The sequence below is a fragment of the Cheilinus undulatus genome, linkage group 12 (genome assembly GCF_018320785.1).
Source record: "Cheilinus undulatus linkage group 12, ASM1832078v1, whole genome shotgun sequence".
NCBI lineage: Eukaryota > Metazoa > Chordata > Actinopteri > Labriformes > Labridae > Cheilinus > Cheilinus undulatus.
The window spans coordinates 35039695-35066319 of NC_054876.1; the positions used below are offsets into that span (position 1 = coordinate 35039695).

The 26625-nt window shown below is 38.2% G+C and overlaps 2 protein-coding genes across 2 annotated transcripts in view; both read left to right on the plus strand.

The window, feature by feature from the left end:
• Nucleotides 1–5998, plus strand: part of LOC121518712 (ryanodine receptor 1-like) — a 67539-nt gene extending 61541 nt beyond the window's left edge. Inside the window, exons 100-108 of the mRNA XM_041801227.1 lie at nucleotides 49–182; nucleotides 286–346; nucleotides 706–852; nucleotides 937–1071; nucleotides 1201–1357; nucleotides 2695–2759; nucleotides 2843–2943; nucleotides 3042–3093; nucleotides 3174–5998. Of these exons, the coding sequence (XP_041657161.1) occupies nucleotides 49–182; nucleotides 286–346; nucleotides 706–852; nucleotides 937–1071; nucleotides 1201–1357; nucleotides 2695–2759; nucleotides 2843–2943; nucleotides 3042–3093; nucleotides 3174–3269 (948 nt within the window). The 3' untranslated portion in view covers nucleotides 3270–5998. The remainder of the gene's footprint in view (nucleotides 1–48; nucleotides 183–285; nucleotides 347–705; nucleotides 853–936; nucleotides 1072–1200; nucleotides 1358–2694; nucleotides 2760–2842; nucleotides 2944–3041; nucleotides 3094–3173) is intronic.
• A 7183-nt stretch (nucleotides 5999–13181) lies between these two features.
• sms (spermine synthase) lies at nucleotides 13182–26078 on the plus strand. The gene is made up of 11 exons (XM_041800667.1): nucleotides 13182–13341; nucleotides 14678–14798; nucleotides 19409–19496; nucleotides 19958–20022; nucleotides 20125–20300; nucleotides 20415–20569; nucleotides 20678–20767; nucleotides 21903–22017; nucleotides 22101–22180; nucleotides 22518–22633; nucleotides 25025–26078. The coding sequence occupies exons 1-11, from the start codon at nucleotides 13296–13298 to the stop codon at nucleotides 25053–25055; spliced, it is 1083 nt and encodes a 360-aa protein (XP_041656601.1). The 5' UTR covers nucleotides 13182–13295; the 3' UTR covers nucleotides 25056–26078.
• The last annotated feature ends 547 nt before the right edge of the window (nucleotides 26079–26625 follow it).

The following is a 26625-nucleotide window of genomic DNA, read 5'->3' on the forward strand; positions in this document are numbered from 1 at the left end:
ACTGGCTCTGTAGAGCTTGATGATGTGTAATTGCATATTTACGTTCAGGTCCTGGATAAATATGGAGACATTTATGGCAGAGAAAGAATTGCTGAACTCCTGGGTGTGGATTTAGCCTCTCTGGATGTGAGCCAACAACATGAGAAGAAACAAGAAGAACCAGACAGCGCTTCATTCGCATGGTAGAGTGCACATTTAACCAACAAAGATACGTGGTAGAAGCTGGTCTTCTAAACAGTAATTAATCATTTTAAAATGGACTTTAATATATGTTTTTTATTTCAGGGTGACTGCCATTGATATCAAGTACCAGATCTGGAAATTTGGCGTTGTTTTCACAGACGGTGTAAGCAAACCCATCTTAGCTTGTTTTTAACACTTTGTTCTATCCGATAGTTCATTGGACGAGAGGCATGCTATGATTTCTGAGACAGAGTTTAACATCAACAGACATTTCATACTCACACAGAGACTTCGGGATCTGTTGTGTAAAAGCAATACCATGCTTTAGGCTGAGATGTTGGACTGGACATCAGCACTGCTGTGTCCATTTTCAGCACTTTGACCTGCTGCCTCATACTCATGATATTCAGCAGTGCTGAAATTCAATACCACACCACTTCTTCTGACATATTTCTATAATATGTGAACACAATCTACATACCTCTAAGAATTAAAAAACTCTTTTTTCCACTTTCTTTTCAGACTTTCCTTTATCTCTGTTGGTATCTCATCATGTCTCTCCTCGGACATTACAACAATTTCTTCTTTGCCTGTCACTTGCTGGACATTGCCATGGGTGTCAAGACTCTGCGGACCATCTTGTCCTCAGTCACACACAACGGCAAACAGGTAAGCAGAGAAAAAAAAACTGTAGCATTAACATTGCTTTTTTAAATATGTACTTCATCTGTGTTTCCTCCTTGTGTCTGCTAGCTCATGATGACGGTGGGCTTGTTGGCTGTGGTGGTCTACCTTTACACTGTGGTTGCCTTCAATTTCTTCCGCAAGTTTTATAACAAGAGCGAGGACGAAGATGAGCCAGACATGAAATGTGATGACATGATGACTGTAAGTCCGTGGATCTTAAAATATTTGGAGCTTGTTAGCTACCTTCTCCCAAAACCAAGCATTTTATTCATTCATTTATTTATTTATCTATTTGAAGTAAATACGTTTAACCTATTTGTTGCCTTTCAGTGTTACCTGTTCCACATGTATGTGGGTGTGCGTGCTGGTGGAGGCATTGGTGATGAAATCGAGGATCCTGCTGGAGATGAATACGAGCTTTATCGTGTGGTCTTTGACATTACCTTCTTCTTCTTTGTCATTGTAATTCTTCTGGCCATCATTCAAGGTAAAATATATTGGACCTCATTCACTACTTACATGGAGTTCTCTAGAATTTGTTCTTAATAAAATTCCTAAGAACATCTTGTAACAAATCTGGTTTTGGAACCACAGAGTTGTTTAGACCTGTATCCTGTGTACAGGACTGAGATGCCTACAGTATCTAATCATTTTTATGTCACAATGATACATTTATTCTAAAAACCACTGCTGTTAAAAAATAAAACATATTCAGAATGTATCTTTATTACATCCTCTATCAATAGGGAATATAAGAAAATGCAGGTGTACAATCTTTCTTTATAATATTTTTAAGTTTTTTTCAACTGATTCATTAAATGTAAAGTGTCTGCATAATAAAATAAAAAAAATATCAATAGCCCATTCTCTCCACTCCCTCTAAGTCCCCACCAGTTTTATTACACTTTACAAGCCAGCCCATAGAAATTGCTGGGCCCCTTCTCAGATGTGGTTTAGTCAACATATGGATCAGTAAAGTTCACACTTGCATCCCATTTTATATTCATTCCAACTGCTCAGCTCAGATTAGCTTTGAAGCTGAAATAAAGTTTTAGTCGGGGTTGTAGCCTTTTATTCAGCTTTCTTTTCCACTGTCAAATTTTTTAATAGTCCTGACATGAATATAAAGGCTCCAAAGTTAACTGTTAAGCTCCGTGGGTCAGCCCACGGCATTAAAATAAACTGGACAGATATGTGTAACTTTATATGTATATTGAACTGAAACATTAACATTTTGAAAGAAAATAACATATAAACTCACCAGGCCAACATGTTTTAGTCCACACTGCACTGTTGGGAGTGTGATGTTATCTGTCGACAGTTGTCCAAGGCCCATACTATATCTATTCACCAAATCTTTACATAATAAACATTATCTATTGTTAGAGAAAAGAAAAATCATGGAGATGTTACATTTAATAAACATCACAGTAAATGTAGTCATAGAGGCAAAAAGACAGCGAGGGGAGCTGATATTAGTGCCTGCTGAGGGAGATGCAATGCACATAGACATCGAGCCCCATTCACCTTCAATATATACTGTATATATATATACATATATATATATATATATATATATATATACACCATGTTTTTGCCAACCTTTCTGTGATTTGGCTGCAGAAAGCTTTCCTCCTTTTCCTCCTTTATAGTCTTTCTTAAGTACATCAATCAGTCCAGGAGTTAAAAACAAGAACATGCTGAAAGTCCACTTAAGAGTAAATACAGTAAAATTTGATCGAGAAAAGTGAGTTTGTCATAGAATGTGTGCATAACATTGAAACTGTTAAAATTGTTTAAAAAAAAAATATCACATTTCTTTAGGTCTGATCATTGATGCCTTTGGAGAACTGCGAGACCAGCAGGAGCAGGTCAAGGAAGACATGGAGGTACAAGATTTAAATGGAAGTTAATAGAGCATAATGTTTGTACAGTGTTTCTTTTTTGATACTCATCACTGATTTCTGTGCAGACCAAATGCTTCATATGTGGGATTGGAAGTGATTACTTTGATACAACGCCACATGGCTTTGAGACGCACACTTTGGATGAACATAACCTGGCCAATTACATGTGAGTGTACACCCTCTGAGTGTAGAGTCATCTCCTGACTACATGTATTTGAGAGTAAAGTAGATATGATATTTGCTAACATACACATCCTTTTTCAGGTTCTTTTTAATGTATCTTATCAACAAAGATGAGACAGAGCACACTGGACAGGTCAGTTTGAATCTGTTATAGTAGCATGTTTTTTACACAGTGCCTTGTCTCACTTTAAATTCTTACATTGTTTGTTTTAGGAGTCCTATGTGTGGAAGATGTACCAGGAGCGCTGCTGGGACTTTTTCCCTGCTGGTGACTGTTTTAGAAAGCAATATGAGGATCAACTTTCATAGTCAAACAAAAGCTTTATTCATACGGAGGGAAAATAACAATATCATTCCTGAAATTTAACAAAAGAGTTGATTTGGCCTTGGAAAATTTAAACTTTCTGAACATCTCTGGAAGCTGCCCTTAAGCAGACATACACTATAAATACAAATGCCACTGGCAGGTTGTTATTAAAGCTATGATCATTTATTTATTACATAGCAGATTTTACTAAATTATTTGCCTCCTTCAGGGAATAAGGGACATTATGGGTTTACATCAATTTCTTTTATCATCCATTTAGAAGAAGATTATTATTAAACAGTTTAATGAAATGCCAAAGCTGTTAGTTGGAGTCTAAATGTTCTCCAGCTTTTCTATTGTTATTTTGTCATGATTGTGTCAATTACTTCAGCATATTTATGTTTGAATTTGTGTTTAGATTTCAACCACTATAGCACTCACTCACTCATCACTTTATTAGGTACAGTGTATTTGTACAGCTGCCCACTTAGGCAAATATTTTAGACAGCAACTAAGGCATTTAGGTGTGTAGGCGTGGTCAAGATAATCTTCAAACTTTGCCATAGAATAGGGAATAAAGGTGACTCTAAAGGTGCCATGCTTGTTGGTAAAAGACAGCTGGTCTGAGTATATCACAAACTGCTGATCTGAGATTTTATGCACAACCATCTCTCCAGGCTTGCAGAGAATGGTCTGAAAAAGAAAATATCCAGTGAGTAACAGTTCTCTGAGCTGTAACACTTTGTTTACATTAATTTTAGAAGTCAGGGGAGAATCACCAGACTAGTTTGAGCTGATAGAAATGCAATAATAACTCATAACCACTCAATATAACCAAGGTATGCAGAAGAGTACCTCTGAAGGAACATCATGTCAGACCTTCAAGCAGATGTGCAGCAGCAGAGGGCCACACCATGTGCCACTCCTGTCAACTAAGAATGAGGCTACAAGTCACTCAGGCTCACTAAAATTGGTCAGTAGAAGATTGAAGAAACATTGTATGGTCTGGAAGAGTCAGAATTTGGCATAAACAACATGGCACATTCAGAGTACTCTGAACTAAAGCACATTGTCTTGACCATGTCTCGATGCCTAAATGCATTGGTTGCTGCCTTGTGATTGACATATGCCCAATTTGCAGAGGACTAGAATGACCTAAGGGAACTCTGGTAGTTTGTAATAATCGCAGGACGTGGTTTAAATCCCATGCGACCATGTCTTTAATTTGTAGAGTAAAATTCCAGAGCAAATTACCAACAATATTCCAGCACACACCAAGGTCCACAGGTAATTCTAATCCTGTGCAAATCAGCATCTGTAATTCAGGGAGGTAATTGTTTTTTTCCATGCAGCTTTTTGTGCATTTTTTCCAGAAAAAATATGAGAGGTTGCTTGGAGTTTGTTAACAAAGTTTATACTGATATAGGTAATAAATTTTGCTTCTTTTTCAGTTGATTTAAGCGTCTGTGTAAGAAATGGCTTTATTTTGCTTAACTTATATATTTAAACTGCTGTCCAAATGTGCATGTGCACACTGCTAGTCTCTTCATATGCACAGTGCTTCTGCTCTGCCTCCTACAGTTTCTTTTTGCAATTGCCTGATCTTATATGATTATTATTTAGTCGTGCATTTCATGCATAACACAGTTTGCGATTTAAAATGTGTCGGTCAACATTTGGTGGTTAGCCTGCAACGGCAGATCTTTACAAGGAGGGTTGTTGTGTATACGTAATAATCCCAAATTTATAGAGTGCAGAATAACATCAACAGCATCAACTGTATAAAAACAGGAGAGGTTCATATTTAACATTAGACATCTACACTGACGGGTGGGATGCTTGACTTTCTCTTCCTCTGTCTGAGCAGCTGCAGATACGCACAGGTGACTTACTCAACGTCAATGCGTAATGAGAGAGTTAGAGGAGATTTTTCACTGGTTTACTGGTCATGGACAGCTTGGTACAGATCTAAAAAATTGTATATATTTCTAGAGGGAAAAAACACTTAAGCACATCTTTTCAAAATTCTGGTTAACAGTATGTACAGGACACATGCAGAAAACACCACCTGCAGAACACCAATGTCTGTAAGTTTGAGTACATTACAGAATTCGCTTATCCTGTGCAAATGCACCTCACCAAACACTGAAGTCATAGAGGTCATTTACAAATTATCAGAGGTCCATGGGTGATACAAGTTTCTTGTGAATAGTACTTTAGATTGACTTGGTTTAACAGGTGTACCTAATTAAGTGATCAGTGAGTGTATATGCTTGTTTTTAGACTATTTATTGTTTTTAAAGTCGAACTTTGTAATGATAAATGATTCTGTATAAGCTTCATTTCAGTGTTCTTACTGGTATCAGATTGTATGTTATCAGTCATAATGTGGCTGCTGTGTCTTGTCTCTGCACAGTCGAGCTACATATGAAACCCTGAAATGTTTGAACAAATTTGCATTTTTTGCAAGTCATTTCTCTGTTAAGCATGTTAACACTTTATGTTTGCTTTGAAATTATTAAGTGTTGTGATCTGACTGGGAAAAAAGCCATCTACATGTGTAGATTTACAAAATTTAAAGCAACAGAAAAGTGTTGAAAGATGAATTACAGCAGAAAAATTCAGGGACTTAGTGATAACCTGTGATGAAGTATTACATAATGGAAGTAGACGGCTCAACAGTTGTTTTCTGTACCATCTGGATTTGAAGAGAGGAAATAAGTCCTGGAGGTTTAGGATACAAAACTATCAATTCTCTGTTTTTAAAACTGAAATTAAAGCATCTTAAAAGCTGTCAAATAATTCTCTCTATACTAAATTTCTGCATGCAGTGCTATAGTGTATGCATGCCATCTCATCTCAACCTGTTTCCATACCAAGCTGTCGAACTGTTGCTCTGTGGAACATCCCAGCTGAATGCGGATTAAGCCTGAGCATTAAAACTCACATTGAGCCTCATGTGCTTTTCACCCATCCTGTCGTCTAAACATTTCACTCCGAGCTTGTACGTCAGAAGCAGCAACTGTCAACATGAACGTCTCGGGGATCCACCATGGTGTGCTCAGGATGTACGGTAGGTTGATTTTCTTCCTCTCTGAACCATTACTGTTAGATCTGTGCGAGTATGTTAGAGTAAAAATGTCTTATGTTGTATAGCAGCCTATAGGATGGCAATCTAATTCTCTGGGTTTATGATAATCTCCATGTTCGTCGTCTGCTGTCCACTAGTGCTTTTTAAAGGCATGATTTGTCTGTTATCACTTTAATATTGTAGAATTTTGGTGTCAAACACTTAGTGAAGTTTGAATGATGTAGTTTTAGATTTTGTAGTTTCCTAAAATAGGTGTAGTTCAAAAATGACAAATTAAAGAATGCAATTATATTATTTGTACATCTTGCATTGCTCTGTTGCTATTGCTATATAATGATAATTTGAGCTGGCAAATAATCTCCTAAACAATACATCAAAAATCTTTGAGATTCATATTTTTTAAGTCAAGTGAATGTCAGAGTGAATGTTTTTAATGTGATAGCCACAGCTGTGTGGGAACATAAAACATCATGATATTGTTGTAGCTGAAATACAATCAAAAGATTAGTAATCCAGACTACATCATGTTTGCTCTTTCATCCTCAGCTTTATATTGTAATAATGTTATGTGCTTTACTGGAGCACATTTTTTCCATGTGTTTTTTGCTGTATGTTTATAGCTTGATGAAATCCAGATGTGTGCGTGTGAATGTGATAAAGCTTCTGATTGGTTGAGCACTTCATCCACATCCCCTTGATCCTCCAACCACCTGACTGCCTCTAATCTGGTGGGATGATGGAGTGACAGTGTTTAGGCTTTAATCCAGCTGCTCCCACTGCTACCAGGATCCCTGTGACCATGCTAAATATCATCAATAAGCTCTCTGTGTTTGGTTATGATTAGAAATGTTATGTCTGGTTGTTTCCTTTCATGCAGGTGGATTTATATTCAAACAGTGGAAAAAGAGATTTCTGCTCCTGACAGCTGAGGGCAGTCTTTTGGTGTGCCATGATGCTTCTTCTCCCCCTGACCAGCTGGTTCAGCTACAGGGCGGCTGTGAGACAATTGTTGAAGGCAAAGAGATCCTCGACCTGCCTAAATTACCCTCTGGTGGAAGCAGAGACTGCTGCTTCGCTCTGATCCTGCCCCAGAATAAATACCTGCTGCTGATAACAGAAACCTCTGCTGAATGCAGGTCTGGCTCTCACTGATTTCCCAACCTCTAAGGCATTAAGAATAACTATGTTGAAATGGTCTGCTTCGTTGATCACGATGTTGTGTGTTCTCATAGGTCTTAAAGAGGCATCCGTTTTAATATCATTGTGTCTCATAGCTCCTCACAGAAGCTTTCAATGTGTGAAATTCCAGTTTAGTATAATTTATTGAAATGCAACTTTTTTTTCCCCTCTCACTTCACTCATTCATAAAGCCCCAAGAGCAGGGATGTCAAACTTAATCACAGTAGGGGCCGAATTCTACATTTGGGTCCAATCTGAGGGCCGAACAAGGCCAACATTTAACCATTAACTGTCAACCTCATTTTCACTAGCTTTGAATTACTGGGGGAAAAACCCTAACACTGATGATAAATGATTTTGAGATTTAAAAAAGTAAAAATTATAAGTTCAAAGGCTCAAAATCTGAGAGAAAAATTCAAACTTATTAGCTCAAAAGGCATTTAAAAGGAAAACATATAAGAAAGAAAGTTTAAACGTGATTTTTAAGGGTCAAACATGAGAAAAAAATTTAAATCATGAGTTTTAAAGGTCAAAATATGAGATAAATTTCAAAATCATTGGTTAAAAATGTCAAAGCCTGAGGGAAAAAAAAATGAGTTTCACAAGTCAAAATATTAAAAGCTTAAAATTGAGGATACAAAAGGCCAAATAATGTGATAAAAGTCAAAATGAGGAGCTAAAAAGGTCAAAACGTGAGAAAATAAAATCATGAGTTAATAGATCAAAATATTACCCAGGATTTTAAAATTGAGGATCAAAAAAGGTAAAAAAATAAGATATAAAGTCAAAAATGTGAATTGAAAAGGTAAAAATATGAAATAAAAAGTCAAAACCATAACTCTGCCTGATAACAGTGAGATGCAAAATCAAGAATAGGAAATGAAAACAGAAATTTATTTTCCCACATTCCTGATTTTTTTATCTAATTATTTTTAAATTTTCCTTATTTGTATGACAGAACAAAGATATTTTAAACCATTAGGGTTAGGTTTACATTCTTAAACTGGAGGAAATCTGCAGATCAGTGGGCCAGTTATAATAAAAATATATGATCTAGTGGGCCAGGTACAACCGTACCATGGGCCAGATTTGCCCCCGAGCCTTGACTTTGACACTCCTGCTTTAGAGGGATGCAATATAAAAGTTTTAAAGTTTAAAATGCACAAAAAAGATTTTTGTTTGTGCAGAAGAAAGTATTGCATATGCACATGAAGCAAAAACTTTCTTCTGCACATGCAAGACCAAAGGATCATGGGCAATTATCTCTTGAATGTGAAATATTAATAGTTAGCACCAACAACTACTTTGTGTGCACACAATATCCTGCTTTTGTTCCGCTTTAAAGGGATGTACCATCTTAATCAGTGAGATGTAAAAATGTAAATGTGAACTTTTTTCTACTTGGACAGAGCCAGTCAAGCAGGTTTCTAGTATTTGATGCTAATCTAAGCTTACAGGTTGTAAAGTCATACGACTGACAATCAGACAAAGTTGTAACAATGCTCTCTAATGCTCAGCAAGAAGACTGATCTATTTTACCTACCTTATATACCCCAGATCTATTTTATTTCCATTTATATATCCCTGGACAGCCCTGCTTACCCTTATTTTTCTCTTGTGCCTCTTACTGGTAGTAGTCTTACAGCTAGGCAAGAAGAAATTAGTGAGACATCCTGATCATTCCTCTCATACCACCAACTCAAATTCACTTTTGCCTCTGTGATTTGTCTTTCAGTCAGTGGGTGAATACGCTGAAAAAGGTGAAGAAGGTGAGTTAAGACTGTAATTTGTGATTGTTTCCTCATGATAGAGTATTAAAGCCACATAACAGAAAGAAATGTCTGAGGTGTTGAAAATAAAATCATATTAAAGAGAGAATTTAAGTCTTCATACTATAATTTAGTATAATTTCTATTATTTATATTTATTGTGATTTATACTGTCCTATAATTTGGCAAAGCATTTTGTGAAGTTATGACTTCATGGGTTGTTTCATCTTTCACTAGTTTTAATCTTTTTACTTGTAAATTCAGAACTTTTCCCTTTAAAATTTGCTACTTATTCTGTAAATTTATACATCATATATTTACAACTGGTCTTGTCTATAACTTTTTTCGATTTACAAGTTTACTGTTATAAATTCACACCTTATCCATAAATTTACATCTTTATCCACGTCATGTAAATTCCCAACTTCAGTCTTGCAACTACACAACTTTAAATTTTCAACATTTTTTCTTGTGAATTCATCTCTTCATTTTCATGAATATACAACTTTATACTTGTAATGTACAACTTTCTAGTCGTAAATGTATGACTACCACACAGCTCATAAATTTTTAGGCTTTATTGTCATAGATTTACTTTCTTTCACTGTTAAAGCCAGATAAGTGTAGAAACATACTTGCTTAAGAGCTGTGCTATTTTTTAGGTCTTTTGCTAAACATTATCTCTTAAAATCTTCTCATTTCTCACAGAGTGTCTCCTCACCTCTCAGTCCTTGTAAGAGACATCAGGTGATTCCTCCACACATTACCCTCAAAGACCTGGTGCCGGAGCAAATCCTGGAGAAAGATCCACCCACACCACCGATCAGTGACACAGAGGCCCCCTCCCCAGGGCCCACAAACTGTAATTCCCCCAGAGAGAAAAGTGAGTTAGAATCTTCCACCACTCTCTCTCCCCATATTTTCTGTCTCTCTTCAGCTGTCCTCTCTGTATAAAGTCAAAAAGCTAAAAAAAAAAATCTTTAGAAAATCCTGAAAATGCATGTGTGAGTGCAAATGGGCAATTGGCAAGTGGACACTGGTTATGAAGTTTATATCCTGCTGCCAGTTCACATAATGAAGCTGCTTCATAGAATTTTCCATCCTGCAAATACTGCAACTACAACCAGTTGCCTGTAGTATTGATATAGAGGCCAAACCTGTCATGAGGTGTTTTAACACCTTAGAAATACACACGGACCGGCCCTGAAATTTTCGTCAATTAGTCGTCCATGTACCTGGAACACAATTCCCACTGACAGCTGAACAGAGGAGATCCATGGAGGTAAAACATGTGAAAAGAACAGCATGGAATGACAAAGCAGCAAGAGTCCAATGCCATGACACTTTTGGCTTTTAGTTCAATGACTCATATAGATTGACATATTCATAATATGGACAAGAACATACTAGAATACATAAAAATGGTGAAGCTGTTCTAGGTAGAGTTGGAGCAGAAATGTCATCCAATTGCGTTCGCACATGCAGCCCAACCCAAAATTTCAGGATATTTTCAGGAGTTTTGTGCATTTGGTAAAACACCAATAACAATGTCATACTCTATTGCTTCATCTGCCCTCTCGTACATTTAACTCAACTTAATATCTTCCAGATATGTTCAGTTGTGTATGTCTGAATAAAGATATTTTTTTTCCATCCAAACAGGCAGGAATTCTCCCCGTTCGAAGAATTACAAAGCAGGAGCTCATTCTATCGGATGTCTGCGCCATGGTACCATCAGTAACGCCCAAACAGCGAAGGCGGTGTATCTGCTGATGGGGGGGGCTGCTGCTTCATCTGCTATGGGATACCTGGGCACATGCTCGCTCACTAATCTTGAAGCCAAAGGCTCTGACCTGCCGCTCAACTCAGATTTCTCTGGCGCAGGACCAGCAGGAGCGTATCACACCTGCGGCCCTGCCCTCGACTCCCCTCACTATAACAGCTTTGACTTTGAAGTAGGCGACTCTGATTTTGATGCTTTTGATTGTGGCGCATTCACCTTCTGATGAGGTGGAGTTTATTCGTCTGGTCAGATTTAGTGATGCTGAAAACTTACTCAAAACTTCATCAGGATTTGTCAAAAAAGACATAAAGAATGAAGGCCTCAAAACCAGCTTCTGTAAGAGTAAGACATTACTGTAAACCTGCGGTACATGCAGCAGTAATGAAGCAGCGTTAGCAGTCTTTTTGAGTTCTGCTGGTGGTCAGAGTCTCTGTTTTTCCTCTGTTTGTGGTCTCCACCAACCCCTGAGGGAAATATGTTGCACTTCAGATGCTAAATGTTCTGCTTTGTCCTCCAGCTCGTCGCTTACTTTGTCTGTCTGTTTGGTGCTATTGCTAATGCCAGTCTGCATAACGCATAAGTCTGTTTCTCCAACCAAACTCTGTGAGATGTCCAATACTTCCCATGTTTCCAGTTTTTACTGTGACGCCCATGTGATATGGACTCTGTATTAAGTACTTTAAAAACATTTTGTGCTCATTTCCACCCCTTGTATGTTAATTATTTGTCATGAGAGCAAACACTATCAGTGATTGTGACTGTAATAAAAAAAATACATGTTTTAAAGAGACACAAGCAATAATTTATGACTATTCCATGGATGATCTTGGGACTTTGGCAGCATAAGACATCGACTTCTTTTCTGCATTTGCTGGCAAATTATGTAGGTTTTTAAAAACTCAGATTTTAAAAGATCAGTGTAATATTTTTATTTTGTTCCAGTTTACCTCTTGCAGCGAATCAACACAGTTTAAAGGGCTCTAATGAATCTCAGCATCGTCCACCTTTGTGCATGTACTGTGTTTTGTATCTTTGTTGCTTTAAAAGCAAATAATGTGTTTATCCATTCAAGCCCATTTTAATTCTCTGAATAAAACTGACATGTGGATATAAGTCGTACTTGCTTTTCTTTCTGCTTCTCACATACTTACACACTCATTTTTCTTATCAGGAATAAATTACAGAAGCTATTTCAACTACTTAAATTCTTCACGTTATTTTTGGGGTCTTTTAACCTTTCACTGACATCTTCAGTCTTGAGTTTCTTCAAAGCATAAGCAATTGCAAAGGATGAGAGGACCTGGAAGCGGCGATGAGGGGATGCAGGATGCACAGTGCACCTGAGCATGGGTGAAACGTAATGGAGGTGGCTGGGGTGGTGGAGGGTTAAATTGCTCACACTGAAACAACAGACAGCAAAGGAGAAGAGAATAGATTTTAAAATATGACAGCGGCAGGATGATTGACTCGAGAGAGGTCACGACAGAGGGGGATTAGCTCAGAGCATGACTGAGTAGATGCCCATACCGGATATTGTTTAAGGAAGAGTGTGTGAATACATATTTGCTGCTGGAGAGGTAGATGAAAATAAATTTATAATAAATCTGTCAAGACTAACATACAAACAGAGAGAGTTTAGGAATTAAAAGGTGCAAAAGGTCTGAATTGATAAATGAAAAATCAAGATGTGGAAAAGAGAAGGTAGATAAAACATATTTGCAAGATATGTTATTTTTATCTCTTAAATATTCTTCAGTTCAGTGGGAAAGTCTTAAAGGATGCTGTAAAACTTTTGGGTTTTAGCTCCTTTTAGTAGTTTCAAAGAATTTACAGCTTAAATTCATTCAGAAAGATAAACAAATTGGGAGATATGAACCCAGACGCGACTCTTGTGAATGTAAAACTTGGTGAGACATAGATTTACATTACAGCATAAGTGTCGCGCGTTCATGCGTAACCCCACTACTCTTCCGCGCACCTTTGCCGAGGTCGAGGAGCAGATAACTCTCTTGGCTCATGTTTCCTCTCTGTAGTGTCACCACACACTCCCCTGGCACCGCCGTAGCCACGCCTGGTTTGCTGTAGTGGAGTGGGAAGTGGTAGCAGCGGTTTGTAGCAGCAGTGGTAGCAGGGCCCTCCCTCTGTCTCTGCAGATAAATACTCGCAGCCTGTCTATTCCAGGCATGGATGACGGTTGCACTCAGACATGGCACTGCGACATTACACTCTCGACATCAGCCTCTCTACGGCAGGTAAAAAACGAGCGCGACGAGCGGAGGGAGACAGCCGGTGCATTCAGGTTACACTCACTGCATCAGGGCTGCATGCTAGCTAGCTGGCTAGGTTGCTAACATCAACCTGCTAGTTTGTCACTGCCCTTCAAAACAGCAACGCTATATCGATTTTGACGACACATGGCTAATAGGAGCAGATATATGTGCATTTTTGTCTCAAGTTGGAGTTTTGACCTTGTAGTTATCGTTAGGAAAATATTTTAATTAAATGTTAATTGCATAGACGTGTGCTGTTAAACGTTACTTCTTTTTTCATTCGTCTCTACAGTCATGGCTTTGGAGAGCGCTCTAAAACCTCTTTGGCTAACAATGCGAATACAGTTATGTTCGTTTCAGCTTCGTCGCACAAGAGATGACGTAATTTCCACCATTTTTTTTGTAGTTTTAGGTAATAAAATCAAATACAGGGTGCAAAAAAACCCAATAAATTGTAAGATATTGTCTTGATTTTAAAGAGGTTGGAAAGAACATTTTTTATAAAGCTAAAATATAAAGTTAAGGTTCAAAGCAACATTATGTAGAGCCACTCGGTTCCTTAGTCCTTTAATTTTTCATTTTATTTTATAGTTTATTTTTACAAACTCAGTTTGATACATTTTTTGGTAAAACAGGTTTTCGTCAAATATTTTTGAAATAGATATTTAACTGTTGTTAACTGTTACTTATAACTAGTGCTGTCAAAAGTGTAGATCAATGATGATTAATAATAACAGGTGTGAAAAAGTGCAATTAAAACATGAATGCTGATTATTGTTATTCTGATGCCATCACACAACCAGCAGATCAACACCAGATCTAGATTGTTATTATTGATTAATTACAATGTCTATTATAAATGGAGTTTTTTAAATAGTTGAATAGTGACTGACAGCACTAGTTATAGCATATAATAGCTGTAGTATCAGTGCATCTTACATTTGATTTCTTTCACAGTGCTTGGGGTCACCTTACAAGACAGAGTTAAAACAACAAATTAAGATAATATATCAAGAACAAAATATAGATTTACTCCACATTTATCAGCTTTAACATTAAAAGGCGCTTACATATTAATCCATGTGAAATAATTAAGTAATTCACAGCAGTACAAAATAAAATATGACACTGTCAGGGCATGTGTGCACAATGGAGCTCAACCCAAATACTGACAAGCTTGTCAATAGTACTTATTTACCTGTATATTTTAATTGATTTGAACAAACCTTTACATTTATTTGAGTATTTTTATCTAGATAGTAGTTGATGCTGGAAGCATTGAGACTTTTGATTGTATTATTCCTCTGTCTATTCCCAGTTGACTCTGCTTCAACAGTTCCTGGTCTGCTGTCCATATTTCATGAGCAGGAAATGACAGAGACTGTCCATGAAACAGATGGGCATGGATATCTCGCTACATTTGTTGGAAAGAATGGCCGGTAAGAATGACATTTTGTATTGTGGGTCATCACTCTTCACAAATAAGTTTTGTGCTCTCAGTGTTGTTTTTGCAGGGATGTAAGAAAAAAAAAGTCTTACAACACAATTTGGAATATTTAAACTAAATTGTGCATTAGATTAGAATTGTTGACCACCATAGACCTGGAGATTTACCCTCAAGATTTTTGAAAGATGTTCCCTAAGGTGGCTTATCCTCTGGAGGTATCAATTTCAATCAAACCATTTTTTTATGAGAACACTGAATATATAGGACTAAATGCAGCATATTTAGTTTCTAAAATCTAGCCATGTTGTGTTTGCCCTTTCTTTAGTGCTCCATGTGCTCTATTTATTTAATTTTTCTTAACCCTTGTAGTGACTTTTGAAGGTGAATGGTGGAAAACTGCTGTTTTTTTTAAAGGAATAACTACGTTATCCAAGTAGCTACCTAAATTCATGTGTAATCTTAGAAATTCTTTGGAACTGCATCTGAGTGAAGCTGTCTCATAAAGTAAACCTGGAGGTAATTTAGTCAGGTTATTCAAGCCCGGTCTGGTCTAAATAGTTGAGATAACGTCATATTCATGGCATCCCCCTTGTATAAGTATATTACCACATTTCTAAAAAAAAATTGGGACAGCTGCAGTGTTTTTGTTTGCAAAAACTCAAACACTAGAACTTTGATCCATGTAGGGATGAGTGTGTTCACTTCTATACCATGCTTCTATACGCCATGTGCATTACCTCTGCATGGCAGCACCTGTGTTTGACTTGAAGCAGTTTGTGGCTCTTTCCAAAGTTTTTTCCTGCTGTTTGGATCCTTGCTTGGGTTGTACTTGCTCCCAGATGAACGCTACTTTGGACAAAGTTTCTGCAAAATGGCACTGTAACATTTGAAAACCAGTTGAGATTAGGTTTGTTGCTGTTCAGTTCTCTAGCTGAGATAAGAAACATAGAAACTCTTAACATTAGTTTATTACACAACTCTGTTAAATGCTTGAGTCTGACTGGCCAGTTACACATAGCAATGGTGTGCTTTCACTCAGTAGCATGTCGCTGTTCAGAACACCTTTCAGAAAATGTGTGCTGATACAAGCTGTTCTCAGATTTTCCTCTCATGAGGTCATGTGGGAAGTTAGCCTCGCCCCCAGGATCGGTTCACCCTCCTGGCTTGGAAGAAAGTTCCGCTCTCCTCTCCTGACCCTCCTATCAGCTGCCAGAGGAGGATCAGAGGAGGATCAGGAGCACCACATTCATTAAGCCACATCCATTTCCTGAGAGGGGCGGAGTCAGGGGTGGAGTCAGACAGTTCATTAACATTTAAAGACACAGACACAGCAGCAAACTTCACAGGCATGTTTCGGGGACCTCTGAGACCAACATAAACTTGTCCTGTGACCTTTAAGGACATTACTCAAATGATTAATCCATGAGGAATTATTGTAATCATATCAATCCTTTAAGAGAAACATTGAGATAATATTAACAGGACATGATATATAATCACACATGATTTAAAAAAGGATAATGTACTTTAGAAAATATTCCTAATAGAGGACTGCACGTTTCTACGAGCAGAGCATGCAGGTAAAAGTAAATAATTGTCAGCAATTGTGTTTCTTTGATCACGGGAAGGCCAAAATTGTGATCTTGATTAAAACTCAGTTAGCACTAGAACCGCTGGGGATCTCCAAAACCTAAGTCAGCCGATGGTAAAATCTACTCGTTATTAGAGTGCTTTGATTTTCAATAAGAACATTGATCATGAGCAGTTATTTAACTATAGGCAATGAGAAGCTCATTAACTACAGAAAAAGAACTAGACCACTGTGTTGCTGATGATCTGTCACATGCAACATTTTCAGGACTTATTGCTCTTCCTCACCACCAGATGCTTCTTTGCTAAAAGCATCATGCAAATGTATTGATGTTTCAAAATAATGAATCTCCTTTTTTGCCTGTGGTATTCATGTTGAGGGTTGATATTTGAAGTTTTTTTATATAGGTATCTATTGTTTATCTGCTGGTGTAAAATAAAACAGAGGGAAAACCAATGATTTCTTACGGGGTACATTTTCTTGCATTGCGGTTGTAGGTATAAATTTAGATTAATAAAATTTGTTTTGCAAATAATTTTTTATGACACCAAGTTCCATAAAACTAACTTTTAGAAAAAGTAAGCGACTGACAGATATTAAAATTGTATCGATCTGAAATTAGATGCAATTAAAACACAGCCTTGTGTAAATTTTACCCCAATGACGGTTAAAGTATCAGTTGTGCAGGCCTTGTAAAAATGAAGCACAGGCCGAATCACCATTTTTGCAGATTACAGGAGCGTATAGCATTGTCATCTGCCTTGAGCTTCACCACAAATGCAAAACCTAGCTTGCGTTTCATCTGTGCTAAAGACATCCATGTTCTTAGCATGGTATGCTTGCTAACTTATGTGAAGTCACAGGGCTCCTTGGTTTGAGCTGATAGATGGGACGCAGCGTTGATGGATGTAATATGTCAACCAAATGAAGTTCCTTCCATCACAAGCTGACAGATGCACTATCACCATCAACTATAACGGGGTGGACATACTCCTGTCATTCAGTCACTTCTTCCCTCATGCATGAATACAAGGACCAAGGATAGTCACCCCATCAGACCACCTCAACCGCTGCTCGACTCAACTGTGCATGCAAACACGCTCAGTATTTGGGGAACATTTCTCCATCTTCTCCTGTGCTCAAGCAACTCTTAAGCCTCTTAAAAGTCCTCCTTACTTCTCCCAACAAGCTTTCTTTTAAGGTGCCCTCTTAAGAGTCAAAATGCTTTGTGCTTAACTTTTGTATGTACAAGGATCTAGTTCTGACTTTAAGTGGATATTTTTAGAAACTGTCATGGTTGTAAGAGTTACAATTTCGATGCTAGAAGCAGCTCTTTGTACTTAGAAAGCTTTGTGAATATGAGTCCTAATCTGCTCTGCTCACAGTATTAGTCTCATGACCAAACAGCACAAGACTGAGAAACTAGTGTAACTGCATAGTTTTTCTTTTTATGCCGACAGAGCCAATTTAATCATATTTAGTTTGATGGGATTAAAGTATGTCTTTTAAGATTTGACTTTATTTTAACAACAGTCTGACACAAGGAGGACAAATACTTGCTGAAAAAAACTGCCTCAGAGTAGATCTCAATGATTGATGACTTTTGTACTACCTCACACTTATCCCAGACTTGTTACACAAACTGTAAGAGCTTAAATGATTTGCATATTTCCCCTAACAATGCAAGTTAAAGACTCTTAAAACAGCAGTGTTAGTTTTAGATCCTTCTTATAATCCAGCCATATAAAAACTATTTTTCTCCCTTTGTTTGTTGTGTGAATGCAGCCCAAAGAGAAAATGTGACTGAATGCAGTTGAAGCAACCCCCTAAACTTGGTGGTTCAGATTATTATGCCAAAACTGCCATTAATACTTAAATGATTCTGGGAGTGGATTCCAGTAGTGTCAGGCTTTTACTACTGAAAAAAAACCCTCTCATCTCTGCAGAAAATTGAACCACATTAACAATTTTATTGTCTGCCTGAATGTGGTGTGACATCACAGTTCTGCAGCACTCCTTGCCGTTTTTATGCAATAACTGCTGTTTCAGACTGGCAACCAGTACGAAAGAACTTCTGGTTTGCACTTTTCAAAGTAAAAGTCCCCTTCAGCATTTCTTTGGAGAAACTCCCTTTGTATGTACATAATGCCTTTATTTTAAAAAGCTCCCGGCACGCTTCCACTATACACTGAATCCAGTCACTTGTAGGGAGGTTTATTGAGGTAAAATGTAGGAGGAATGACAGAGCTTTGACAGCAGGGAGACGAGACCAACAAGTAGCAAACTTGTGTCTGGTATGAAAGCTTTTATGGTAGCAACAGCTGCAAAACCATCTGACAAACAGTTACTGCATAGCAACAGAGAGGAGCGCTCACAGGGAGCACTGCAGAACTGTGATGTCACACCGCCAGCGAGGACCAATACATGGCGCCCCCCTGGTCAGTTTATAATCTCAAATTTACTCAAAATGCAGATATCTAGTGAGTTTTTTAGTTCAATATAATTTGAGAGATACAAATATCTATCCAACAAGATGAACTTATCTGATCATGCAGGGTTCCTTTTAAAGGAGTGGTGCACAGAAGCTTGGCATTGTTAAGAACTTTCGAAAAGAGTAAACATTCAAGCTTTTTTCTGTGGTAATGTTTATGTCTTAATTTTTTGATCCACCCAACATTTCTTATTTTCTTTTAATATAAAAGGTTTAGATCCAGATAGGAAGTCAATTATCCTAAGTTTAACATGGTACAAAAATCTTAAAGGAACTGATAAAGGTTTTAATGCAAAACAGTTGAATTTCAAAGTACAAGAAAAAGGGGAGGGTTTTTTTGCAATTAACAATAGAAATTCTGAGATTAGCCATTCAAAATTTGAATTACTTGACAACCCTATAGACACTTTAGTGCAATAATGCAAATATAGATTTTAGGTGCTCTACTCAGTAATGAAGTATGGCCATTTTATTTTATTGCTTAGGTTCAAATCTTTGTTTTCTCTGCTTTATTTCACAGGTTTGCTATTCTACGTGTGCACTCCCAGGGGTTGGTCACCATTGATCTGCAGTGTTATGAGGAGGACAACATTGCACAACTAGACAATGTAAGTGAAACACACTGGAAGCATTAAAGTGCTGCATGTCTTTGAATTTGTCTGTATTTTATAATTCTAAAGGGATATAAAGCTGTTGTCGTACCTCTCATAGAACATCATTTTACAACTTTTTATAGACATGCAGTAAACCCCCTTGTACAGTGTTTCCTGGAGACATAAAAATCCATGCCAAAAAGTATTTCAAGGACATGATAGCGATGCTTTAAATAGCATGTGGGATGTATGACAGACACATGCAGTAAGGTGAAAAGTATTGCCTGAACATGCCTGTGGGGCCTCTGCATGCACTCCTGCACATCCTCTTTAAAGAAAAATAGTTGGACTGCCAGAAAATACAACCAGAGTACAACTAATTGCAATGATATTTACTTACATATGTGTTTTGATGCCCCAATTTTTGACTCAGGATATTCCTTACTTTAGCTTTTGTTTCATTTGTTTCTCTACAGCTTTTAAATGCACTGGAAAAGAAGCTTAAGGTTCTCTTAAAAGGCAATATTACAAGGATTAAGAGGTGGGTGTCAAGGCACTACTCATTGTAAATGTTAGAATTTACTCAGTGTACATGGTGCAGTTATAATGATCAACATCCTTGTTTACAAATATTCATTCCCAGGCTCCCAGCGCTTGTACGAGGAGCAAAAGTGGACCGATACTGGCCCACAGCGGATGGTAGACTGATGGAGTATGACATTGACCAAGTGGTTTACGAAGAAGAGTCTGCTTACCAAAACATAAAAATATTGCACTCACAGCAGTTTGGGAATATCCTTGTTCTCAACGGAGATGTCAGTAAGTGAATACAAGTCTACATTGCACAATGTCTGCCAATGCTAGAGACTGCTACAGTTAGTTTGAAGTGCACTGAAATATATGTTGTGTTTAAATGGTTGTTTTATCTTGCAGACCTGGCGGAGAGTGACTTTGCCTACACCCAAGCCATTATAGGTAACGGAAAAGAGAATTACGCTGGAAAAGAGGTGCTTATACTTGGAGGAGGTGATGGAGGCATCCTGGCTGAGGTGGTCAAACAAAAACCAAAGATGATCACCATGTTGGAAATATCCTTTTATTGCATTGGATTTGTCAAACTATTCTTCATCCATGTATTTAAACTCCTCAAGTAGTACGTCTTTATCTGATCAATGCTTCCTTAATAGAGTCTGTACATTGACCAGAAGGTAATAGACGGGTGCAAAGCTCACATGAGGGTAACTTGTGGAAATATCCTTGACAGCCTACAGGGAGACTGTTACCAAGTGAGTACTTGATATAATTTATTCATGAGCTAATGCTGCACTTTGAATGATCTCTTCTTCTCTAGGCTGAACATTAGACACAGGATCCTTAAGATCAGCTGGTTGAGTTAAATACACCTTAATAGGGTTTCTTCTTTGTAACACACAAATATTGTTATAAACTTGTAATAATTTAAATAATCAATTTTTATGATGAGTATTATTTTTTGCTCTTGGGTAATAAATTGCATTTAAAAAAATGGCAATTGTGGATCAGGAGGCTGAATTGGTTGTCTCGCAATTAGAAGGTCGTGGGTTTAATCCCCAGCTCCTGCAGTCAGGTGTCGATGTGTAGGTGGGAAAGACACCTAAGCCTGGCTTAACCTGGGCCTGGAGGTCAGGGGACCTCTGGGTCAGATCATGCAGGGAGCATCAAATTAGACTTAACCCGGGCTCTGGCTGATTCCCAGAGCAGTCTCTGCTTGACCCTAACCCTAGCATTAGGGTGTTGTCCCAGTACACATTGGGCCAAGCGGTTGGCCCTGGGATGCAGAGGCTGAGTTTGCGCCTGGGAAACATCCAATCAGGGTGCTCAGGACTTCACCTGGGCCAAACCCTATGCCTACCACTAACGGTAACCCTAGCATTTGGGTTTGGGCCCCTGGGAAAAGAGCAGGGCTTTAGGAGGTCAATCCTGGGATGTTGAGGTCTAAATTGTGCCTCAGGACTTAGCTTGCACCCCGGCAGATGCCCAAAATGGTACCCCTCCCTAACCCTAGATCTAGGGTTTGGCCTTGGAGAGCTGGGCACGTTGGGGTCTGAGTTTGCACTTAGGGAACATCCAGTCCAGCGAAGGACTTGGGTCCAGGCAGATGCCCAGCACTCTCTGCCTAATCCTGACCTCAGCGTAAGGGTTTGACCTTGGTGAAAAAAGCAGGTCTCCAGGGGGCTGGCCCCTGGATGTCAGGGGCTGAGTTTGTGTGTGTAGGGAACATCTAATCAGACGACTTTGGACACACCCCAGGCCCCAGCCGATGTCACCTTGTGATTGTTTGCTTTAAATAATTAGCAATGACTTTTTGTTGTTGTTGATATTTACTTGTTTGTAATTTTAATCATTTTGAGCCATGACCAGATTCTTCTTTTATTTGCACAGATTCTAGTGGAGGACTGTGTGCCCGTGCTGAAGAAGTATGTCCAGGAAGGAAGGATGTTTGATTATGTTATTAATGACCTCACTGCAGTCCCAATATCCACAGAGCCAGAAGAAGGTCTCTCTATTCCTTTCTCTATGTTTTTAATGTGTTATAAATTACATATTAGCAGCGATGTCACAGTTAATCTGCTTTTTTAGACTCTACATGGGAGTTCCTGCGTCTCATCTTAGATCTGTCAATAAAAGTCCTGCATCCCTCTGGCAAATATTTCACACAGGTGAGTCTTGTGTTTTTCTTCAACACTTACCATATTTAAAATACATGTGTTAAATGTTACTTTGGTCAACTGTAGTCAGACATGAAATAACTAGTCTAAATTTGTTTTATTGAAGACTTCTACATTCCTGACAGATCTTTGGTATCTTTTTGTAATGTATTACCTGTTGAAATAGGATCATGAGTGGAGGTAGCACAGCCCAGTATAACCAGTGTTTTATAGTTAAGATTGATAGTCTGATAGTTGTGGGAGTGTTGATCATGGTAAGAGTGATTAAACAGAGAGAAGTCACTGTTAACTGATGTGTTATTCCTGTCCTTCTACGTTTGGCTCTCAGGGAAACAGTGTGAATCTGAAAGAGGCACTGAGTCTGTATGAGGAGCAGCTGGGGAAGCTCTCGTGTCCTGTGAGCTTCTCCAAAGAGGTGGTGTGTGTGCCCTCCTACCTGGAACTGTATCCTTTAATCACATTAAATGTTATCACTGTGCTAACTCAAAATGCCCCTCTGACAAATTAAACTTCTGAGGATTTTTTAAAGGAATCAGGACTGTCAGCTCCTGACATTTTCCAGAGTTCCCTTTTCACACATGTCCCTCACAGGTGAAGATTTTCTCTAATAGATGGGAAAGCAGGTCTAAGGCTGCAGGACTAGATGTATGAATGCTACTGAACATATCAAGGTGGCAGACAAAGCAACTTAATCTGACCCTGTGATTACTCAGCTGTGTCTCAATTCAGGGTTAGCATCCTTCAAGGCACCTAGCCTGCTAGGGACCCAGCCTTTTAGGTCTTCATAGACTCCATAGAATGATAGAGAAGGTCTGGTTTATGGAGGATTCCTGTTTGTTTCACCCTTTCATCTTTAAATGTTAAACATGATCTCTATGAATCTAGGTAGCTGCACCAGAACTAGCTCGCAACAGAAATCACTAGGGGTGCACCGATTACAATTTTCTGGCCGATCACCGATCTTTAAAAAGCCTGACCTGCCGATTCTGATTTTTACACCTTCAATGTTCCAATCTTATTTTATTGAAAAACATTGAACAATACCTGTGAAACAATACAAACTTGTTGTTTTAACTGCACAAGGTAGTTCTCTCAAATATAAATTAAAAGTTCAGAGCATTGCTGTCCAAACTACTAAATTATATCAGTTCCTTTAGTCTTTTATTTTTCACAATTTAGTAGATAGAGGTACATATGAAACCGATCTTATCCACCGATCTTATCTAAGTATCGGCCAATCACCATTCCCCTTAAATTAAGGAAATCGGTGCCGATTCCGATTTCGGCCGATTGATCGGTGCACCCCTAGAAATCACATAACATCCTAGATTGCAACTGATTAATATCAGTATTTTTAGGTATTTGACTGAGTTGAAAACCATTACTTAATTTTTAAAGTTTTGATAGTCATGGGGCACACATAGCCTACCACTTGGATCCTTCCCGATGTGTGGAGGCTTTCTTCCTCCAAGCTGCCAGCCTGGATTGGTATATAGGTTAAAAAAAGGCTCAAAATGAATCTTGCATAACTTGTATTATTGGTGCTCATTAAATCTCAGACTATGCTGGGCCATGGAGGATGCACTGGAGGCATCCTACAGTGTATTCAGACCCTCTTCACTTAAAAAAAAAGTGTGTATATTGCAGATGCTAAAGTTTAAGAAATTCATTTGTTTTATAAATTTGGAAAAACTTTTCTAAAATTCTGTTTTCACTTTGTCATGATGGGGTATTGCATGTAGATTAATGACAACAAAATTGCTTTTTTCTTTAGCATCAGGCCGTAACATAACAAAACTGAAAGAGGTGAAGAAGTCTGAATACTTTCTGAACTCGCTGAGTGTTTGCCTGGAAAAGTAGGCTGCATTTATCAGTTACATTAGAAGGAGCTTTCAAAATAGGACAACTTTGACGCAAGTCTCCAACATAATCTTCTTTAAATAAGCTCTCTGAAGGATGCAGCTGCTGAAATTTGTCACAGCTGATATTTACCTTTATATTGGAAGTGTGTAGAGGCGGACATATTCAGATTTTCCAAAGCTTGATACAAAATGAGCAACTGGAATTGATGAAGGCTAATGTAGGCATTTCATTTTTCCTGCTGAAGTCTTCTTCATGTCAGGTGGTCCAGCACCTAGGTAATTAGTCTTTTAATGGTGCAGAAAGGATTGCCTTTCAATATCTCACCCCAGGCAGTGTTAAGAACTGAAGAAGCCATTTGGAGGAGAGGTGAAACTTTCTCGAGAACCATAACAAAGTCTTGCTGCCTGTTTTGGATCAAGCTTTGGATTACTGTGAGCAGAGACTTTTAATGAATGAGTGGAAAAGAATAAACTGGAAAGCAGGAACGAGAACAAAGCAGCTTTGTTGAATGCACACACATCCAACCAGCTGCATACCATCATCTTACCCACGGTAAATATTTCTGATGCTCATCCCCAACTTTAAAAAAAAAAAAATTGGGTCTGGCAGAAAAAGTCCAGATAATATCAGGAGGAAAAAAATCAGCTATTTGTATTCAAACATGCAGCCAGCCCCTCAAAATTTTGGACACTCAGGAGTGCAATGCATGTGTAAAAGGGGCTACAATTAATTATGTCATAAATGTTGGATATTTAAATACAAGCCACTTTTTTGCTGTGTATAAAATCACAAACTCAACAGATATTTTGTAAGACTGTATATTAATGTCTCAGCTTTAACAACGCTGCCATATATTAGTCCAGCATTTGCATTTGTGTTGTGATAACTGAGATTCCTATATGAGCAGTGCCACAGATTTCTGCCTTTTGTGATATTTTTTGTTGTGTACAGTCCTTAACAGCATCCTGTCAGGTGGGTTTTCTACACTGTGTGGAAGAAGTAAAGAGCTCTTTTCTTTTTCTGCTTGAATCCCCAGCGGCTGGAATGTGAACGCTCCTCCCATTTCTGCTGTAACCTCAAAGGTGCGCTCAGACTGAACAGGACAAGAAAATTACAGGTCATTTTAAAGTTTGGATAGGTAAAGGGGTTACCGGTATGTGGGCTAAAAAAGGGCTGAGTGCAGGGAAATATAATTGGCCATTTTTAGTGACTCTCTGCTCCTGCTGTCATGTTAGTGAGACAAATTCTCACTTCAGTCTGACCACATCTTTGGGAGCAAAAAGAAAGTTTTATTCTCCCCTCTCTTTAACCCCATTCGACCTTGATCTCCCCCCTCATTCTCTCTCTGCCTGTTTTAGTTGTGTTTTACCATTGTTTGCTACAACTTCTCAGTTGTATTTCGATTGTGTTTCATGATTTGAATGTCCATTTGCATGTATGTTGAAGGAACTGTTAGATGTTTGAACAGTGGTTTGATACACTGACGACGTGGTGTAACTCCTCTCAAACAGGCGTGTCTTTCTTGTGTTTTTCTTTAGGTTTATCTGAGTTATGAGCTCAGACAGAGCAATCTTTTGGCTCAGCACAAACTGAACTGAGCTGCTTTTTACGCTCTGTTTTTTGTTACTGCCTCTCAAATGTGATTTGATTTTTTTTTTTTCAGGTTGTTTCAAGGTAATGTGAGCATGTCCAGTGAGACTCAAAAGTGTTTTGAGTCCACGTGTGTTTTAAAAGGGAAACGATTCCACCACTTTAATGCCACCTCTGTGCTTGTGCTGTTTATATGTCATGTTTTATTAGCACCTTTGGTTTCTCCTGGTATATTTTAAGTTTTTTTTAAGGCTGTATTCGGTGCATGTAAAGGACGGTGAATGTAGCTTGCATATACAGTACACAGCTTGTTTACATGTGATAAACTCTGTGGGACTGAGTTACATTTATTTATTCTATATGATTTCACCAAATGCTGTTTTTGTCCCGCTGAGATGATTTTTGTGACCATCACGATTAAACATGTTTTTTGGGGGACAGTGTTCAACTCTTTTCTTCCTAGAGTTGTGAATGTAGAGGAGCAAGTGGCACACAGGTGTTTCCGCATATTTTTCATGATGAGACCAGCATGCAGACCAGTACAGACTGTGCCGGCATCTCCCTAATTATTCTGCCAAATTTGTTCCATCTGTCAGGACAAATTGCGTCTGTGACTCGAGACATTTTGGAGCTAGAAAAGTCAAAACACTGCTCTGAAGCTGTAGCTTTTAAACAACTCAATCCTTTTATTAGAAATGTGGAGCCAAATCTATCTGCAGCTTATGGGGCTGTCTTAATGATTAAAATGAAAACCTGTTATGGTGTAAAACTACGACTCAAAGGCAACAGTTAGTGTTGGTGAAATGACCTTGCATTTCATCAATAAAATTATAAAAAGGACTGATACAATAGTTTAACTGGTAAATGCAATGGTGACCTCACTGGCTACTAGTGCAAATTTATTCAGAAAATCTGAATGTAGGTAAATGTCATATATGTATGTGACATGTTTAAAAAAAAATCCCAGAACAAGTCATTAAGAA